Consider the following 19,597-nt stretch of genomic DNA (forward strand, 5'->3'; position numbering starts at 1 on the left):
GTATTTGTTTTGGGTGTAAATATTTCATTGTTGTAACATTATCTGTGAAGAAATGGGATCAGTTGAATGTGTTTTATAAGGCAATTATGATCCCACAGAGCCTCTGTGTTTCACTGAAACCCTCATGCAAAAGTGTTCAACTGTTTGCTGTAAGAAAATAACCTCGGAGCACATTTTTACGCCACATTGCATGGCACCTTAGACCACGTGTACAGAGCTGAAGCAACCATGTTTGTAGTTGAAGGAATAGTCCGACTCATGTTAAAACACCTTCACTTTATTTATTTTACTGTAAACCATTTTAGAAATAAAGTGCATCGCCACTTGTAAGGACAACACTGTTCTCAGTCTGAATATTATTAACAACCTTTACATTCCTAGATTTCATTCATTTTATCAAATGTTTAGTTCAAAGTTACTGTCTTTGACATCAATGGACTTTCCTTTGGTGTTGTGCGAGTGTACATGCTTGTAAGAGTACTTTCCATAGTACTTGATCTCAAACATTCAGGAGTGGATTACCTCTTCGCCATTGATGATACATTCCTCACCAGTACACACGCTTTCATCATTGACAGTGCCACTAATGCCACATGTGGAGCTATTGGTGGTGATGTCGTAGCCATTAAGCGTGCACTGCCTGCCTATCACTGCAACTTTCAGAACCGTCAGCCAGCTCTGTTTGACGTCCAATCTATCACAGAAGAAAGTGTGGGTGGTTTTGGATTGGCTTAAACAGAAACCAGGCTGACCCTGGAGCTCCTGAGGGGAATCCTCCACACTGCTGCCCAGTAGAGGTATACTGGATAGGGGCTTCACGTCCTGGAGATGTTGGAAGAGGAGGTTAAGGTTAGGCTGTGCATGGCAACATTTTGTATGAAACCATGAAGGGGTTGCAACAGAATAGCGTGCTGTTCGTTCTAATAGAGAATATGCAGTGATGTCACTTTTTCCACATGATGGCAAACAAACCAGCCTTGGTATATGGATGTTCAAAAAGTAGCAAGAAGAGGATTTAGACATATGGGAAAATCCTGAATAAAGGAGTTAAGAAACCTAACAGAATGCAGAGCACAATAAGTTACTGAATGGTTTAATAATGAAAATGATGTGAATTGTTCATTTTGGTCCTCAGTCACCAGATTTTAACCCAAGTGAATTACATCTTCAGTAGACCACCATCATCATTGGACACTTTATATTGGGTTGTTCTTACCTACAGTATCTGTGTATGTAGCCTTGGAAAAATAAAGCCTAAGGGCATTTGCTGTAGGTTTTAGGAATTAATGCAGCATTTCTTGTTGGTGATGGATTAAAATCATGGGGACTTCAAAGAATATTGTGGGTTTCTGTGGATATGTAAAACGTTTTTGTTATATTAGGTTTCATTCATAAAATAAGCAGGAGTGGCATTACTCTAACCTTTAGCTGTCTGAAAAAAATCAGTTCGTGCAGTTGATTGCACAATAACTCTTCACAATTTTACCAGTGTTTCCCTATTTTCCATGTGGGTGCATGATTGCAGATGGTGACTGTTGTGACTTGTGTTGTGTGTTTGACGGAGAGTGACTGTGGTGACATCTGTGTATTGCAACATCCCATGCATATCCTATAGAGACTGAAATAACAGTGAAACACAAACAGAAACAAGTAAGTGGCACCTTTACTCAACGTTTGAAAATAAAATGCAATAGTCTCTTACATAATAAACTCAACGATCAAACAGCACATCACACTGCTGCATTAACATTATTCTTTATTACAGAGATCCCTACCTGCGGAGCAGTATACAGGTGGAGGGCCGGAGGTTCAGTCCGGCTGATAACAGTCCACACCTGTTGCCAGGTCTTGGGGTTGTCACCATACAGCAGGAAGCCACTCATTACGCAGTCACTGGACACTGGAGATGCCTCCGACTGGGAGAACACACATACAAGAAAACACAATGCTGGTAAAGACGTACATCCATGGTATGTAGTATTTAAATCTCTTAAAAAAAAAAAAAAAGACAGCCTTGCTTTAACTTTTAGAAAACACTTAAGGCTCACCTCCAGTATCCTTCTCTTATTTTCCTCCACCCTCTCCTCCCTCTGACCGGTCAGGGTGGAGTAGCAGGCTTTACACACTTTGTTCAGCTTGTTGCCGTCATACTCTAAAGCCACTTTACTGTCTAAACACTTCCAGCACACCACCTGGGGAGCGAGAAACCATTATTGCTATCTTCTGAAAATCTATCTGAAAAAAAATTAGCTTTTCTGTACTGTGTATTCACTACAAAGCTGTCCCATCCTGTCACTCACACAGCCACAGGCTCTGCAGTGATGTCTTCTCCTGGTGAGAGCGTTGAAAGCGTCCTGGCATTTCATACACACGGTCACCTCGTTGTCCCTGATCCAGCGAGGGGCACGTCGGCCGAGTTCCTCAGTCTGACACACACACACACACACACACACACACACACACACACACACACACACACACACACAAGCTGGGATGTTTCACAGATTTGCGTAATTCTCTGTATTGATTTTAAGTACTTGCAACCCCATTTCTGAAATATTATTAAACTCACTGGTTCTGGTACATTTAGCTCCTTGGAAGCCAATTTGAAGGTTTCATTATTCTTCTGAAACATGTCAATGGCTTCCTGAATTACCTTGAAATGAAATAAAAAAAAAACAGGTTTTAGAAAACTATTTAATATTGTACAAATCCATGTAACATTCACTGTGTTGCACCAAATACTAAATAAAAATACCCCAGTACCTTTATCCATTGATCTCTGTCTTGTTTAGAGCTTGAAAAAAACAACACAAAAAACAATGAATTATACATTTAATGAACTTACTGAAGTTTGATAACACAAGATTATGTTCACAGACTTTAATATGTTGAGTTATTTAATATGAACACACACACACACACACCAACACATCCACCCCCACCCCCACACACACACCTGGCCTGCAGCTCAAGGGTCCTCTCTTTTCCAGAGACCTGGAAGGTGTATGGGTGGTCTTCATTGGTGGTCTGCTGCACCTGCATGCCATCCACTCCGATCCTGCAGCGGACAGTAAAACGCTGCCCGACTAGGCTGAACTTAGGAGTGCAGCACATCAGAAAGTTGTTGAACTGGGGAGAAAGTTATACACCATTTTCTACAAAGTTCCTTGGATTAACTGTAATACATGTTAGATGTCTGTACAAAGGTGTAGTGTTTCTGCATGTGTTTCTAACCATGAAGAGGTGCCTCTCCATGGCCGACGTGTTCCTGGCAGCAAGCTTGAGCAGACGACCTTCCCTGAGGAACTCGTTCGTCGGGTTGACCACCTCCTTCTCTCCAACCATCTCATAGATCTCCACCAGCCGCTTTAGGCTCTCCTGCAGGGAAAGAGGAAGAGAGACATTAAAACACATCTGTATGGACACAGTCCTGGCTGTTAATGCCAAGTTTTGTCTCCACAATTGATGAAATCTGAAAATTATGTTATATATCTTTTGTCAAAATATCATTACAAAGACATACAACAGATGCATTTGCAAAAATGTGTCAAAAAAACTAAATGTAAGTCCCAGCTATACAGCTGTAGCGTTCCAAATGATATAATCCATAGATAAAACTAAATAATAGAGGGATCAAAACCACAATATAAGTATCACTTTGGACAATATAATACAAATAATGTGTTGTGTGACTGTGATAATATCACAATGGTAAATGTTGGGGTGTGTAATGGTAACGTACAGCTTTGTGGATGGCGCTGTTTGAGTGGATGGCTGCCATGGAAATAGTCTGCAAGGATTCTGCAGGAGGAGACAAAGCAAGAGGTTCATTCTGCTCATTACAGACAAAACGACCCGTCAGAGACAAACGGGCACTTTATGAGGGAAAAGAAGTACCATATAAATCTTACACAAGCACACTCCAGAGCAAGGATATTGGTAAACTGACCAGCTAAACTAGTTATACTGGTACAGCATACTTACTGTAAGCAATATCATAATCTGGGTGGTTTTTGGGCAGGTTCTTCAAGTAATCCCTGAGCAGCATCTCATAACGTGGAACCCGCTGGACTGGTTCCAACATGTGGTGCTGCAGGGTCAGGCTGCCACACACCTCCTGACTCTAAAAGAGGACAACGCATACATAAAATCCTGCTCATACCTCCGGACCTTTAAGTGCATTGGGATATATGCTGACACATACTCTACAGAGAATGTCCTACCTGTATGTCCTGGATGATGTTTCTGAAAGCAGAGGAGCGTTCAGTCCAGGTCCTCACCAGCTCCATGGCCTGGTCAAAGTTCGTGACGTAGTCAGCATACATCCTCAGGAAGGGTGCGTGTTGCAGCAGAACAGTACCCAGGCCTGGGCTCTCACACCTAGATTTGGGATTTTTTTTTGGGGGGGGGGGGGGGGTTATTATTTACACCACTGTAATGAACAGGACGGGTCTCAATGTTTCACTGTGTTTCTGACGTGAACACCCACCAGTGGCTGATGCAGCTCTCCAGGTCAGGTAGCAGGAACAGGTTGTGGAAGGAGTAGAGAGAGGAAATGTTGGAGAAGATATTTCTTATCACGTCAGGAGGAAATGAGCCTCGACCTGCCTCTTCCGTTAGGCGTGAGCAGAACACCTGCAGTGGGAGTTAGAGAGGCTTAACCCAACACAAGAAATGCAAATAAAGTAACAGGTTTGATGAGAATGTGGCAATAAAGGATAAACTATGCTAACCTAAAGGAGCATGGTGTTTCCAACAATTAAATTAATCCGAGTTTTTTTGTTGTTGCATCAAGTGCATTGCATTTTCGTGGAGGAAGCCACAAATAGATTACCACACTGACCTGGTCTAGCAGGTGTAGACGAGCCACGTAGGCTCTCTCTGTCTGCAGGAGTTCATTGGCTATCTTGTACAATTTCTGCTCGATGTTCTCTTCATCTTTTGGCTCGCCTACTCCTCTCTCCTTCCTCATCTCCTCATCCTTTTGTTCACCTTTAGACTCCTTGTGAATCCTGCCATCTTCTATAGTTGCCTCATTCCACTGGCAGGAAGCCTTAGAGCCATATACAACGGGTATCTTGCCTTCTTCTATTTTGTCATTTTCCCCCGTCACATTTACTACTGTGCAATCTCTCCCATGCACTATGCCCTTCATTTGTCCTGGGGACTGCTCTTTACCATTGCTTAATAGATGGGCTTCACTTGTGGCATGATTGAGTCTATGGTTAACCGGTGATTGGATGGTGATGGCTGGCCCACTGCAGTTGGGTGATTGCAGCGGTTTCAGTGGAGAGCGTTCAACTTTTTCAGTGGGAATCCTGCAGAAATAAAATACATCATTGAAATTGTCAGTAATATTCAGAAATGATGAGATTCTACGGGAAGGTATTCCGCTAACCAAGTTTCAGAAATAATGGACCAAATTAAAAATCCAACCTGCTCGCATTCAAGAGAACAATCAAGTCAGGCACGCTCAAAGATTTCCACACTCTCTTCTCTTGTCCTTCCACCTTACTGCTTGGGATTCTGTGCAGTCCTATCCAGGATTTAGAGTTATTGATGGGACTGTAGCTCCCCATCCTCCCCTGCACAGGGCTGGGGGTCCGCAGTAATCGTGCAAGAGGGCTACGGTTCCTTGGGGACAGTTTAGCAGGGCTGTGGCCTCCTTCCCTCAATGGGCTATGTCTCTGAATACTTCTTTTGCCTGGACTTGGAGATCCTAAAAGTGGACTGCTTGTAAAATGTGGAATCCCCGGCGATTGTCTGGCAGGGCTGATACGTACTTCAGACACTACATTCAAAAAACTGTTCCCTCCTCCTCTGATAGGACTAAGGGAGTCTAGACAACTCTGTGCTGGGCTGATACAGGAAACAGAAACTCCACAACTTCTGTTAGGACTCTGGTCTTGCTCTGTGCCACTAACTTGCTGAGGTAGTAATTTCCCTGTAGAGGGACTGAGGGCTTGAGCTTGTCCTGCCCTCAGAGGACTCTGGAGGTCAGCTGGTTTAGGAGGCACTGCAAAGAGATAAAACAACAGCACAGTTGGCTAATAGTCCACAAAAGATTGAGTTAAGACTAGGTCTGTAACAATTATTACATAATTCTTCTTTCTTTGTTTAACCGCAATTAATTGCTAGCATTAGCTAAGGTCCTAAGGGGTATGACTGTTGATGGTAAATGTTGATTTTGCTTAGAAATGCCAAATTGTGATTATACAAGTGATTATTGGTCGGCATATTGAGCGGAAGCTATGCTAACGGCAGCTGTCACTTGTTCTCCAAACATCCTGGGCTGTAGCTGACTCAAGCCATAGAAATTGAACATGCTTGCGTTTCTGGCCCGAAATCTGCCTGACAAACCTGCTGATTAAAATAACTTCTTTTTTGGCCACCATCACCACCCCATGCCTTTTTTTGCGATTTTTTTATGATAATAAAGAGGCGTGGTATACTTCATAGGCTGTGTACTTGTGTTACTACATTATCTGGGTCACATAACAGTGATATAACCAAAAGATTTGTTTGAAAACGTGATAAATAAATAAATATTCTGAAATTTGACTGAAAGAGACAATTATATACAGTACTGTGCAAAAGTTTGGACCCACAGAGCCCTGATCTCAGCATCATCGAGTCTGTCTGGGATAACATGAAGAGACAAAAGGATTTGACGAAGCCTACATCCACAGAAGATCTGTGGTTAGTTCTACAAGATGTTTGGAACAACCTACCAGCCGAGTTCCTTCAAAGACTTTGTGCAAGTGTACCTAGAAGAATTGATGCTGTCTTGAAGGCAAAGGGTGGTCACACCAAATATTGATTGGATTTAGATTCCTCTTCTGTCCATTCACTGCATTTTGTTAATTGATGAAAAACTATTAACACTTCCATTTTTGAAAGCATTCTTAGTTTACAGCATTTTTTCATACCTGCCTAAGACTTTTGCACAGTAGTGTGTTCATATAGGATGAAACAGATTATTCCTGGTATACACTGGTTTTGTATTTGATCCAACAAGGATCCTCACAAAAAAGCAAGCAGTATGCATGTTAACCACATCATAGTATTCACTGGGGTTTCACAACTCCTTGAAATCTCACTGTTTGACTGACATCCTTACTTCACAACAACAATTTACTACTTTCAAATTGTGACTGTTTTCTTTTTTTCTTACCTGCAGTTTATGTCCAAATGTATGCAAGAGTATCCCTGTGTATAACAAAGTAAAGCTGTGCTGTTCGCCCCTGGCTCTGCTGAAGTGTAACAGATTTGATGGTCATGTGGAGACGGCTAAAAACCTACTTTCTCAACACTGTAGTACTTCCACTTTCCCACTTCTCTTTTTTCTTGATAGCGTCTAGCCTTAACCAGTTTTACAAGTTATTTTAGGGTATCAGAGGCAACATTCAGCCCTTTTCTAAATAAATGGAATACTATCACTCCACCAGAAATGTGTAGTTGTTAAGACAGCCACTGATATCTAAACTGAACACAAAACCTTGAGAGACAAGGAGAAAGAGGCATGTTAAAGGCTATACATAGCTGCTTTTCAAATCTTCAAAAGTGTCTAGCATTTGAGTTTGTTATTTTTAAAATAACTAAGTCAGGTTGAAAGTTGAAATAGGTAGCCAGATGACTAAAATACATAATTCTTAATAGGGAGAAGTTCACCACATTGCCTTTCGAAAGTGGTATCAATCTTCTCATTTGGCTCTCAGCTAAAAAATAATAAGTGTCTTTCCCCAAATGTGAACTATTCCTTAAATGTTTTTAACTTTCTTTAAACTGAATGCATAAGCATTACTGTGTGTATCAATTTCTAGCCAAAGGCAGAGTGAAGTTTTGAGACATCTTTGTCGTCGCAAAAATAAAATAAATGGCAATGTTATTTTCATCTTAAAAATGTATCAATGGCCATACTTTGAAAATGTTGTAAGGGTGCTTGTTTTAACCAGCCTCACGCCAAGGTAACAAATTATTTAGTTTAATAATAACTAAGAGATGAATGGCACTGTTGAATCCTGCATCTGACAGTACCATTGGAGCAAACATTCTTCTCTAATCTAAACAGATAGCTCTGCCTCAATGGACACAGAACAGAATGGCTTTGTGTGATTGTGGATTGACAAACGCCGGTCTCAAGACATGCAGGCAAAGTCCATGCTGAATCAGGGGAAGAGATTTCATTGCAGTAATCCAATAAGTTAGGAGGCTAACAGGCCAAATGTGCTCAATAACATTCAAAAACCTGCATACACACCAAGTGTAGTACATACAGTAGCATCTCATCCACAAACTGACAAGTGAACTTAACTAAAATAGCATATATATGAAGTAGAGCGGGTCACCAGCTTCGAGCTCCTGGGTGTCCACATTTCACAAGACCTCTCCTGGTCACTCAATACCTCCACTCTGATCAAGAACGCTCAACAAAGCCTCTTCTTCCTCAGAAAACTGAAAAAAGCTGGACTCTCCCCTCAGATCCTCCGTAACTTCTACCGCTGCATAGTGGAGAGAATCCTCACGAACTGCTTCACGGTGTGGTATGGGAACTGCACAATGGCTGACAGGAAAGCCCTACAGCAAATGGTGAAAACTGCTCAAAAAAATCATTGGCACATCACTCCCGGCCATCACTAACCTTCATCACTCACGGTGTCTGCGACGTGCACACAATATCATCGAGGACCACACACACCCCAGTCATGGACTGTTCTCCATCCTCCCGTCTGGGAGACGTTACAGGAGCCGTACGAGTCGCACCAGCAGGCTCAGAAAAAGCTTTTTTCACAACAGCATAACGCTGCTCAACACCAAGACCCAACACTAGCCCCCTGCCCCTGCGCCGCCCCGCCCCCTCTTCTTTTGCACATGGACTATGGACTGTCTGACTACCTCTGATCACTATGCACTTTATTAATGCACCTCAACAATGCACTTTATATATTTATATATCATACTGCATTCTGTCTCTACTATTATTTAATGATTGCACTACTGGTTAGATGTCAAACTGCATTTCGTTGTACTGGCTGTCCTTACTTGTGCAATGCCAATAAAGTTCAATCTAATCTAAATCTAATCTAATATAGGCCTACTGATGTAAACCCGGCACAACAACAAGAGTTAATGCCCTCACCAGATGCTCTGCTAACCCTACAGGACAGTTTGAGCCTTGCTAATCTGGTTGTTGTGAACTTGTCTTCTGACCACTTGGGCTACTGACATATTGGAAAAAAATATTCAGATTTTTGACAGTTTCCCAAAAATAACCACTCATATCCATTCTTTTTTTTACACAAACAACTAAAACGCAACAGCCTATCTATGGTGACTATACACCATACACAATAGCAATAGCGACTACTAGCTCACTGGCCACTTTTTATGCACTATAACAAGTATAACAATTGCAGTTTTGCATTTGCTATGTAGCTTACATTGGATGTAGACAATTTCAGAGCAATTATAGGCCTGCTGCTCGATTATTCTGTTTTGGTATGATAATTTTGATTTGAATTAACGCCTTAGTTAACTAGCTACTCTTAAAAGGTGCGTCACCTGTGTGTGAGGCGAGGCAGTCCGCAGCAGCACTGACTTTCCGTCTGACCGCCACTCGACTGAACTCCGTCTGACGGCTGTTCAAAGTCAAACTATTACTCCTCTTTAAGTCAAACATGGTTTCAAAGTAGCCTCGGTTCTTAATTCAGCCCGCGGTTTCTCCAAAAGATGACAAATTGTAAAGAGAGTGTAAGAGCGATGCGCAAGAGTTTACGTGCTCAATCACCGCCACTAACCGGCTGTCTCTCGAGCTGTTTGACAAGCCCCGCCTCTCACTTAAATCCCCACGCGCCCCCTGGAAAGCCCACTGGAGACACTGACCAATCAGATGGCACACAGTCAGTTTTCACACTATAAAGGCAATCTGTAAAATAAATGAGACGAGCTCACTTTTAACCTGATTGAGAACAAATACTGTAATCTCCCCGCAAACCCCCCTAACAGAACTTCACACCCGGTCAGTTTAATGTTTTACCAGGTAGCCTATCTGAGACTAAACTTAATCAGTTTCTTACTTGAACTTGTTGATTTTTACCAGATATTTAAGAACTCAAAACTCAGTTAAACTGTGGCCTATAATAGCCTATGAATAATTATACTAATAAATATAATAAAAAATGAATAAAAAGCCTAAATAAATGCATACATGACCAAATGTAGCCTACAAACATTGGTAGGCTATAGGCTACCAAAATAAATAAATGAATGACTTCAAATAATTTTTAGCCTATTTATTTCTATTTCTATATTTCTAACCCATTGTAATACAAGTCGATTAGTTGATCAACGTTTAGTCATGTTTTCGTATTCTTTTAAGAAAAAAAAATGCGCTCCTCCAAAGTCAGGATATAGGCCAGGGCCTACTCTGTTTCATATTTGCAAACGGAGTGTTTTTTTAGTTTGGTCTTTTAATTGGACATCACAAAACATTTGAAGAGTCACCATGATCTGGATAATAGAGTATTTTTTCTTGTCGTTTTCTGACATTTTATAGACCAGACAACTAAGTGATTAATTGTAAGGAAAACCGGCAGATTAATCAGTAATGAAACACAATCGTTCGTTGCAGCCCTAATAAATAGCCTATAAATAAATAGCCTACTAGCTAGACTTTAAATATAAATGAGCAACTTTTACGTGTAAAAAATAATTTCAATAAAAAAGGATATTTCAAAAACAGTGAAAAACAACGGACAAGAAAAGGTCAAGTCTAGGGCTGCAAATAACTATTATTTTCATCATCAATTCATCTGCAAAAATATGTTTGATTAGTCAATCAAATGTAGCCTAGTCTATTTACTCAAAGAATAGTAAAAAATTCTTTGAGACCCAAGGTGAGTTTTTTTTAAATTTTTGTATAATGGCCTAATGTTTTTGTCCGAGCAACCCTCCCAAATCTATTCGTGTTTATATAGCCTATTATAAAACAGAGAAGAGCAGAACATTCACGCATTTGTAAAGCAAATCTAAAAAAATCTCTTATCAACATATTTTACGTTTATCTTAATGTTGTTAATCCACAAATACAATATAGCCTAGTATTATATAGTAATGTTCACAGTTGTAAACATAAACATTCTACATGGCCGCAAGTCAATTCCCCGTTGCAGTGGTGAAATGGACAGTTAACAAGGGGCCAGGCTGTTGCCTGAATTCCACTGAAAAGGTTTATACAATATAAATGAGCAACTCTTCGCCGTAAATAAATAGATTTTAAAAAATGTTTATGTTTAATATTAACTTGTTAGTGACAGTCATGGTAACGAGAAATGACGTGTTGAGCCGCAGAGGCCACAGTTCTAATTTCTTTCTGCACCTGAGAAACTGAACTGTATACGTGACTCTTCAACTGAGAACTCAAGTGCTGAATTGCCGAAAAAAAACTGAACTAAAAACAGCCTCTGAACTGTGGAAATCATCAGGAACGAGCAACAAGCGGTTCAAGTGTCCAAAAAATGGCCTTCGCTGATTTACGCCGGGAGAAACACCTGCTGTCCATCGGCATCGTCCGGCTGCAAGAACCATTTGGTAAAATACAGCCTAAAGTTATTAAATAAATGATAATATAGTTATATAATAATATTATATAGTATAATACAATAGAATATAATACAATTTGAAAATTAAATATGAGTTATTTCATTTTGTTCCAAGGGTGAAAACCTTTCCCCAGGCCACCGTGAAACCATCACAGCTGAGTTACGCTGTTATTTTGATGTCAAATGATTACTTTTTATAACTATACAGGTGACCGGTGGCAAATGTGATTATTAATGTAGCGATTATTAAACATTGAGTTGTGAGTTAATGCACCAGGGTCGTCGAGTTAACATAAAAAGTATAGAGATCATGCGACTAGGCCATTTTTTTTGAAAAATGCTAAAAGTTGTGTATATTGCACGCGCTATGGAAACGACGTCAGAATATTCTTTTTTTCTGACGTCAGGGTGGTCAACCTTCACCGAGTTGATCTTCCCTAACTGGACGGTTTAGTGACACAAGTGCTGAATGCCAATGCATAGGCTATACGTTTGAGTAATTGCAATACATGTGACTAAATGTGACCTTGTTGGTCACTAAATCAAGCAGTTATGGGCAACACCTAGCCAATTGAATGTAAAAATGAATGTAAAACTAACTAAATGACTTGATTAACGTTAGATTGCTCAGATCTAATGATTGCAGTTGGTGGACTTCTTTTGCAAGTTTTGTCTTTAATGATCTGCTCTAGCTTTTCAAACGTTTTAGACACAGATATGGTAGTAATAATAATTGTCCAAAATGATGTGAATTTGCACCATTTTTATTGTTTTAACGTAACATATTGTTTTGTCCATTATTCAGAGAAAAATAAAAACAATATTATGATTTGAAATAATACATTACATAATACTGCAGTTTTTTTTTCTGGGCTTAAAACACATGTACACAAGCCCTGCTGTGAAGTGGACTGTGTTTTAAAGCCATAGGCTTTAATTGGTCCCATCATGACATGACTAATGTTTTCCTTTTTGTCATCTTTCAATTTAGGATGCCTGCCAATGCCAGGAAAAGTCCTTCAACTGATTGTGACAAACTTGAGGAACCGTCCACTGAGTAAAAGCGACATCCCCTCCATGTCCACCTTCGTCCTCAGCCTGTACCACAGCCTCCTCGTAGGTTCCAAGGACTACCCTTTCATTCGTTTTAAGGGATACTTCCGCTCGCTCCAGATGGCCACACCCTTTCCTACCAGCCAGAGTGAGAACGACCCACCATCTCCTCTGATGGAGGCCCCAGCCGGTGTGATGGTGCCTACTGCGGGCTCGAGCTCCTCTCCTCCAAACGTGCTGACCCCAGTTCTTCCCGAGAGGACGGAGCTCAGAGCCCTGAGGGCCGACCGCAGAAACTATTTCTGCATCTTGGAGTTGGACGGCGCGACTGTCACCAGAGTCATCTCCCCTGTGTACAGCTCTGAGTGCACTGAGCTGACCAACCGCTGGAGGGTGACCGACTATAGTGCAGATGGCCACCTTCTCATGTCGGTCCTCTGTCAGTTCACCAAAAAAGTTGCACAGTTTGCAAGGCCTCCGAGACCGGAGAAGAGAAAGAACACAGAGGAGAGCAGCAGCAGCCAGTCTCCACCAAAGAAACGCTTGAGACTGTGATGGACATTTGCTCTGCTGCACCTTTTGGTCTTTTAAACATCTGGCAGATTAAGAAGCTGGATTCTTTTTTTTTTACCCCTGAGGGCTTCCACGGTAGCGTCATGCACTGGGGCCGACTGAGGGGTTATTATTGTACATTTGTATATAGTTTGTCTCACCATGGTTGTGGTACACAGGTCAGTGTTTTTTGGTGCGTCTTGCACCGGTGTGTATTGCACCTTTCTTTATTTCTTGGTGCTGGCCTGTGTGTCTGATCTGGTGGGAATTACGAGGGAGCTATGAACATCACTTGAGATAGGAGCTCTCTCGAAAGACAATCCATTTTTTTCCATCCAGGAGGAATTAAGAACTCTAAATTGTGGTTTACTCCATCATCTGCTCAGAGTGTGTTGGGACAGACACAGCCCCCCCTGCAGCCTTGCACAGCACTAGCACTTCAAATGGATTTCTTTAAATACCGTTGAATGTATTTTCTTGAGTACATGCAACATTATTTAATGAATTGGACTCATCATTAGCATCACAAGCTAAAGACTTCAGTTTGAGCTAGGAATGAGAAGGTCTAGTGCAACAGCTGCAGGATCAGTGTCAGAGCCAACCACACTACTGGTCCACCAAAGACAGGCAGGTGGATGAGGAAGAACAGGCTGATAGAAGAAGCAGGAACAGATGGGACCAATCAAGATAGAGGCCAGTGAATACATTATTAAGCCCACCTGCGCTTAGCTCTCTCAGACCTGCCAGTCTGCCTGCAGAGAAGAAAACACAGGAAGAGTTAACAAATGGCTAAGTAGTCCTTAACAGATCATCTTAATCTTTAATAGTGTTTATGGTGTAGTAGAACCCTATAAATACAACAGTATCTGCAGTACCTGTAATCACCCATATCTGCAGTTTGTCTTTCAGAGAAAGAAGAGAGAAGTCCGGACGAGACAAGGAAAAGAGACAGCGTACATTGTGAACCCTCTCCTAAAAAAATATAAGTATACATTTTTATCTGTTTTATCAAGTACAAATGGATAGTTCCTCTGGCTTTTGAAGTTTTTTTTTTTTTTAACTAATACCATCCTAGACTGCCATTTGTCTTTTAGAGAGAGGGAAGAAAACGACACGAGGAAGAAACAAGGAAAAGACCTGATGAGACGAGAGGAGGCAGGACAGCGTGCAATTATGAACCCTCTACTTAAAGATAAATACACAATTACCCTATGTTTGTATTCAAATCTCTGTACTGAACATGAGTTCTTCTGTTTACCTCGTTGATGAAGTTATTACCTGTATATATACCAGTATCTGCCATTTGTCTTTCACAGGGAGAGGAGAAACCATGCACTGGGACCCGTCTTCTTTAAAAAGATAAGTATACATATTATACACAATATTATCAGAATTTTTGTTGTGATCAATAGTTCTTATTTTTATGTGATTGTTAAAATTATTAACAGTTATGTTATCCCTATATCTGTTGTTTGCTTTGCTTTGACAGAGAGAAGAAACAGCATTAACTAAAAACTCTCTCACATAGATTTTTTAGTATTCATATTTCAAACAAGACAAGAAGCCAACATGCTTTCTGAAAACATTTGTCTTGTAGAGAGAGGAGAGGAAACGACACGAGGAGACAAGACAAAGACCAGACGTGAAAAGCAGCGAAGAGAGGACAAAGCACGCACTGTGAAGCTGCTGCAGCAGGACCATCAAAGACATTACTGACCTGAAGATGTTACAGCTACATGTGTTATGGGTGGTGTGTATTTTATTTTTGTAGTCCGTGTCTGTTCTGTATTTTGCTTGTTTCCTGTTTTACTTTGATAATCTGTTCTGTCTTGTCTTGTTTAGCTTTACTTTGTGTTTTCCCGCCTGTGTGATTACCTGATGTTTTCCACCTGTTTCCCAGCCCTTGTGTCACCTGCCTCTTGTTTCCTCGTTACCCTGTGTATTTAGTCTTTGTCTTCCCCTTGTCTTTTGTCAGATCATTTTGTGTCCTGGTGCCGTCAGTTTGTATGTATGTTAGTGTTTGTGTCTGGTTTTGTTCCTGTCAGCTCGTCGTTTAGCCTGTTCTGTTGTTTTCTGCCTGCTCCATTTTTGGACCGCCTTTGGTTTGCTCCTGTTTTTTGTGTTTAATAAATCCTCGTGCTCATACTCCTTCGCCTGCTCTCTGCATTTGGGTCCACCATCCTCACTTCACACGACAGAATGATCTGACCATCATGGACCCAGCAGAGTCATTCGAGGACGAACTTTGTGACCTCACCTGCAGGCTTATCTGTGCTGTTGGGGAGTGGAGAATTGCCCAAGGTTGGGAGGCTAAGGAGGCAGTTCTTCGCTCTGCTCGCTGGAGAGTTTCCTCTCAACCCTGGCTTAGGAGCTTCCTGCCGGAGTGGCTTCAAGACTTCTTGGAAACTCCTAGCCGGGAGCCAACACCCCAACATGCTACCAGGCCATCATCTCCCAAGCCTGCTAGCAGTCAGCTACCCCAGCTGCCAGTTGGTACCCAGCCTGCTACTTGGTCAGTGAGTTCTCCTGAGCAGACCAATGTTCCCGAGCTGACGTGCAACCCTTCTGTTCCCGAGCTGACGTGCAACCCTTCTGTTCCCGAGCTGACGTGCAACCCTTCTGTTCCCGGGCTGGCGTGCTGCTCTGCTGACCCTGGGTTGACGTGCGGCTCTCCTGACTCCGGGCCGACGTGCAGCTCTCCTGACTCCGAGCTGGCGTGCAGCTCTCCTGACCCCGAGCTGGCGTGCAGCTCCTCTGACCCCGAGCTGGCGTGCAGCTCCTCTGACCCCGAGCTGGCGTGCAGCTCCCCTGACTCCGAGCTGGCGTGCAGCTCCCCTGACTCCGAGCTGGCGTGCAGCTCCCCTGACTCCGAGCTGGCGTGCAGCTCCCCTGACTCCGAGCTGGCGTGCAGCTCCCCTGACTCCGAGCTGGCGTGCAGCTCCCCTGACTCCGAGCTGGCGTGCAGCTCCCCTGACTCCGAGCTGGCGTGCAGCTCTCCTGACCCCGAGCTAGTTAGCAGCCCACCTGAATCCGAGCTAGCTAGTAGCCTTCCCGAGCCCCGGCTAGCTAGCAGCCCTCTTGAATCCAGGCTAGCTAGCGATCCCCCTGAGCCCCTGCTAGCTAGCGATCCCCTTGAGCCCATGCTAGCTAGCGATCCCCTTGAGCCCATGCTAGCTAGCATTTCCCCAGAATCCAGGCTAGCTAGCAGTCTTCCTGATTCCCGGCTAGCTAGCAGCCTCTCAACTTCCCCGCTAGCTAGCAACCTCCTTGAATCCGGGCTAGCTAGCAACCTCCCTGAGCCTCGGTTAGCTAGCAACCTCCCTAAATCCAGGCTAGCTAGCAACCTCCCTGAGCCTCGGTTAGCTAGCAACCTCCCTAAATCCAGGCTAGCTAGCAAACCCCCTGAATCCAGGCTAGCTAACAGCCTTCCCGAGCCCCGGCTAGTTAGCAAGCTCCCTGAGCCCCAGCTAGCTGGCTACTCCCCTGAGTCCAGGCTAGCTAGCAGCTTTCTTGACCCCCGGCTAGCTAACAGCCTCTCTGAGCTCAAGATAGCTAGCAGCCTTCCTGAGCCCAGGCTAGTTAGCAGCCCCTCTGTATCCAGGCTAGCTAGCAGCCTTCTTGAGCCCCGGCTGGCTAGCAGCCCCCTTGAACCCCAGCTAGCTAGCAGCCCTCCTCAATTCAAGCTAGCTAGCAGCATTCCTGAGCCCAGGCTAGTTAGCAACCTCCCTGAGTCCAGGCTAGCTAGCACTCTCCCAGATCCCAAGCTAGCTAGCAGCCCCCCTGAATCCAGGCTAGCTAGCAACCTCTCTGAGCCCCAGCTAGCTAGCAACCCCCCTGAATCCAGGCCACCTAGTAACCCCCCTGACTCCAGGCTTGCTAGCAGCCTTCCTATTGTCCCAGCACTGCCCAGCGTCCCCGAGTTTCCTAGTGTCCCCAAGCGGCCCAGTGTCCCAGCACTGCCCAGCTTCCCCGAGTTTCCTAGTGTCCCCGAGTTTCCTAGTGTCCCCGAGTTTCCTAGAGTTCCCGAGTTTCCTAGTGTCCCTAGGCGGTCCGTTATCCTTGATCCCTGGCTGACTAGCAGCTTTCCTGATTCCCGGCTGACTAGCAGCATCCCTGATTCCCGGCTGGCTAGCAGCTTCCCAGAATCCCGGCTGGCTAGCAGCCGCCCCAAGCTTCGGCTGGCTAGCATCCTCTTAGATCCCCAGCTGGTTAGCAGCATCCCTGATCCCCGGCTGGCTAGCAGCTCCCTTGATCCCCGGCTGGCTAGCAGCTTCCCTGAACCCCGACTGGCTAGCAGCCTTTTTGATCCCCAGCTGGTTAGCAGCACCCCTGATTCCCGGCTGGCTAGCAGCTTCCCTGAGTCCCGGCTGGCTAGCAGCCGCCCTGAGCTTCGGCTGGCTAGCAGCATCTCTGAACTCCGGCTGGCTAGCAGCCTCTTAGATCCCCAGCTGGTTCGCAGCATCCCTAATTCCCGGCTGGCTAGCAGCCTCATAGATCCCCTGCTGGTTAGCAGCCTCCCAGAATCTCCGCTGACGTGCAGCCTCCCAGAATCTCCGCTGACGTGCAGCCTCCCAGAATCTCCGCTGACGTGCAGCCTCCCAGAATCTCCGCTGACGTGCAGCCTCTCAGAATCTCCGCTGACGTGCAGCCTCTCAGAATCTCCGCTGACGTGCAGCCTCTCAGAATCTCCGCTGACGTGCAGCCTTCTAGAACCTCCGCTGACGTGCAGCCGCCCAGAACCGCCGCTGACGTGCAGTCGCCCAGAGTCTACGTCGTCGACAGACCTCCCAGAGTCTACGTCGTCGACAGACCTCCCAGAGTCTACGTCGTCGACAGACCTCCCAGAGTCTACGTCGTCGACAGACCTCCCAGAGTCTACGTCGTCGACAGACCTCCCAGAGTCTACGTCGTCGACAGCTCTCCCAGAGTCTACGTCTACGGGCAAGCCAGAGGCCTTGCCGGTCTCCGGCGCCCCAGAGACTGCCCCTGAGGCTTTGCCGGTCTCCGGCGTCCCAGAGACCTCCCCAGTGACTGCCCCTGAGGCTTTGTTGGTCTCCGGAGCCCCAGAGACTTCCCTAGTGACTTTGCCCTGGTTTTCGGTCAACCCCACTCCTGCCTCTCGTGCCCTGTCGGCATCCCTGTCGACCTCAGTTCCTGTTGCCTGTTTGGCGGACCCCAACCCAGCTGACCGGTCGCCAGTCTTCTCCCCAGCTGTCCCTTCTCCTGCTCGGTCCGCCTGTCATCCGGAGGGGTTTCGCCTTCGACGCTGGCCGTCAGAAGGGATTCGCCTCCGCCGCTGGCCCCCAGAAGGGATTCGCCTCCACCGCTGGCCCCCAGAAGGGATTCGCCTCCACCGCCGGCCCTCAGAAGGGATTCGCCTTCGCCGCCGGCCTTCAGAAGGGATTCGCCTTCGCCGCCGGCCTTCAGAAGGGATTCGCCTTCGCCGCCGGCCTTCAGAGGGGATTCGCCTTCGCCGCCGGCCTTCAGAGGGGATTCGCCTTCGCTGCCGGCCTTCAGAGGGGATTCGCCTTCGCCGCCAGTCATCTCGGTGCCCTCGACATCCAGTACGGCCACCAGAGAGATTCTGCCTCCGTCGCCAGTGGCCAGAAGGGTTCTGCCTTCGTCGCAGACCGCCTGAAGGTTTCTGCCTTCGTTTCTGCTCTCTGCCCCCTGTTGCCGAGGCCTCTCTGCCCCCTGTTGCCGAGGCCTCTCTGCCCCTGTTGCCGAGCTCTCTCTGTGCCCCAGTGACTTTCTGTTCCCTGTGCCCCAGGGCGCTGTGCCCCAGTGATTCTCTGTTCCCTGAGACCCAGGGTGTTTTGCCCCAGTGACTTTCTGTTCCCTGTGCCCCAGGGCGCTGTGCCCCAGTGATTCTCTGTTCCCTGAGACCCAGGGCGTTTTGCCCCAGTGACTTTCTGTCCCCAGGTTCCCCAGTGGCTTTCTGCCTCCCCCAGACTTTCTTTCGCCCCTCCGGGGTTGATTTTTTTTTTATTCATTCTGGGGTCGTCCCTCCTCCGGGCCCCCTCCGCCCTCCCTGGATGGGTTCTGCCTGTTGGTTTTCTTTTTTTTGTTGGACATCTGGGAGCTGTCCCTTGGGGGGGGGTCCTGTTATGGGTGGTGTGTATTTTATTTTTGTAGTCCGTGTCTGTTCTGTATTTTGCTTGTTTCCTGTTTTACTTTGATAATCTGTTCTGTCTTGTCTTGTTTAGCTTTACTTTGTGTTTTCCCGCCTGTGTGATTACCTGATGTTTTCCACCTGTTTCCCAGCCCTTGTGTCACCTGCCTCTTGTTTCCTCGTTACCCTGTGTATTTAGTCTTTGTCTTCCCCTTGTCTTTTGTCAGATCATTTTGTGTCCTGGTGCCGTCAGTTTGTATGTATGTTAGTGTTTGTG

General features: G+C 45.1%; 2 protein-coding genes across 2 annotated transcripts; one reads left to right on the top strand and one right to left on the bottom strand.

Moving 5' to 3' along the window:
• Positions 1-261: 261 nt before the first annotated feature.
• On the bottom strand, positions 262-9,823 carry LOC116054773 (FYVE, RhoGEF and PH domain-containing protein 4-like). Its single transcript, XM_031306500.2, has 15 exons — positions 9,565-9,823; positions 5,440-6,019; positions 4,847-5,321; positions 4,493-4,638; positions 4,227-4,383; positions 3,988-4,126; positions 3,746-3,804; positions 3,238-3,381; positions 2,960-3,132; positions 2,767-2,797; positions 2,573-2,656; positions 2,301-2,426; positions 2,049-2,192; positions 1,776-1,916; positions 262-822 (listed from the first exon to the last, which is right to left on the bottom strand). Exons 1-15 carry the CDS (start codon positions 9,680-9,682, stop codon positions 508-510), a joined length of 2,832 nt encoding a protein of 943 aa, XP_031162360.1. The 5' UTR covers positions 9,683-9,823; the 3' UTR covers positions 262-507.
• Positions 9,824-11,366: 1,543 nt separating this feature from the next.
• Positions 11,367-14,467, top strand: LOC118493947. Its single transcript, XM_035995875.1, has 2 exons — positions 11,367-11,592; positions 12,595-14,467. Exons 1-2 carry the CDS (start codon positions 11,520-11,522, stop codon positions 13,209-13,211), a joined length of 690 nt encoding a protein of 229 aa, XP_035851768.1. The 5' UTR covers positions 11,367-11,519; the 3' UTR covers positions 13,212-14,467.
• Positions 14,468-19,597: the final 5,130 nt, after the last annotated feature.

The sequence above is a fragment of the Sander lucioperca genome, chromosome 20 (assembly GCF_008315115.2).
Source record: "Sander lucioperca isolate FBNREF2018 chromosome 20, SLUC_FBN_1.2, whole genome shotgun sequence".
Taxonomy (NCBI): domain Eukaryota; kingdom Metazoa; phylum Chordata; class Actinopteri; order Perciformes; family Percidae; genus Sander; species Sander lucioperca.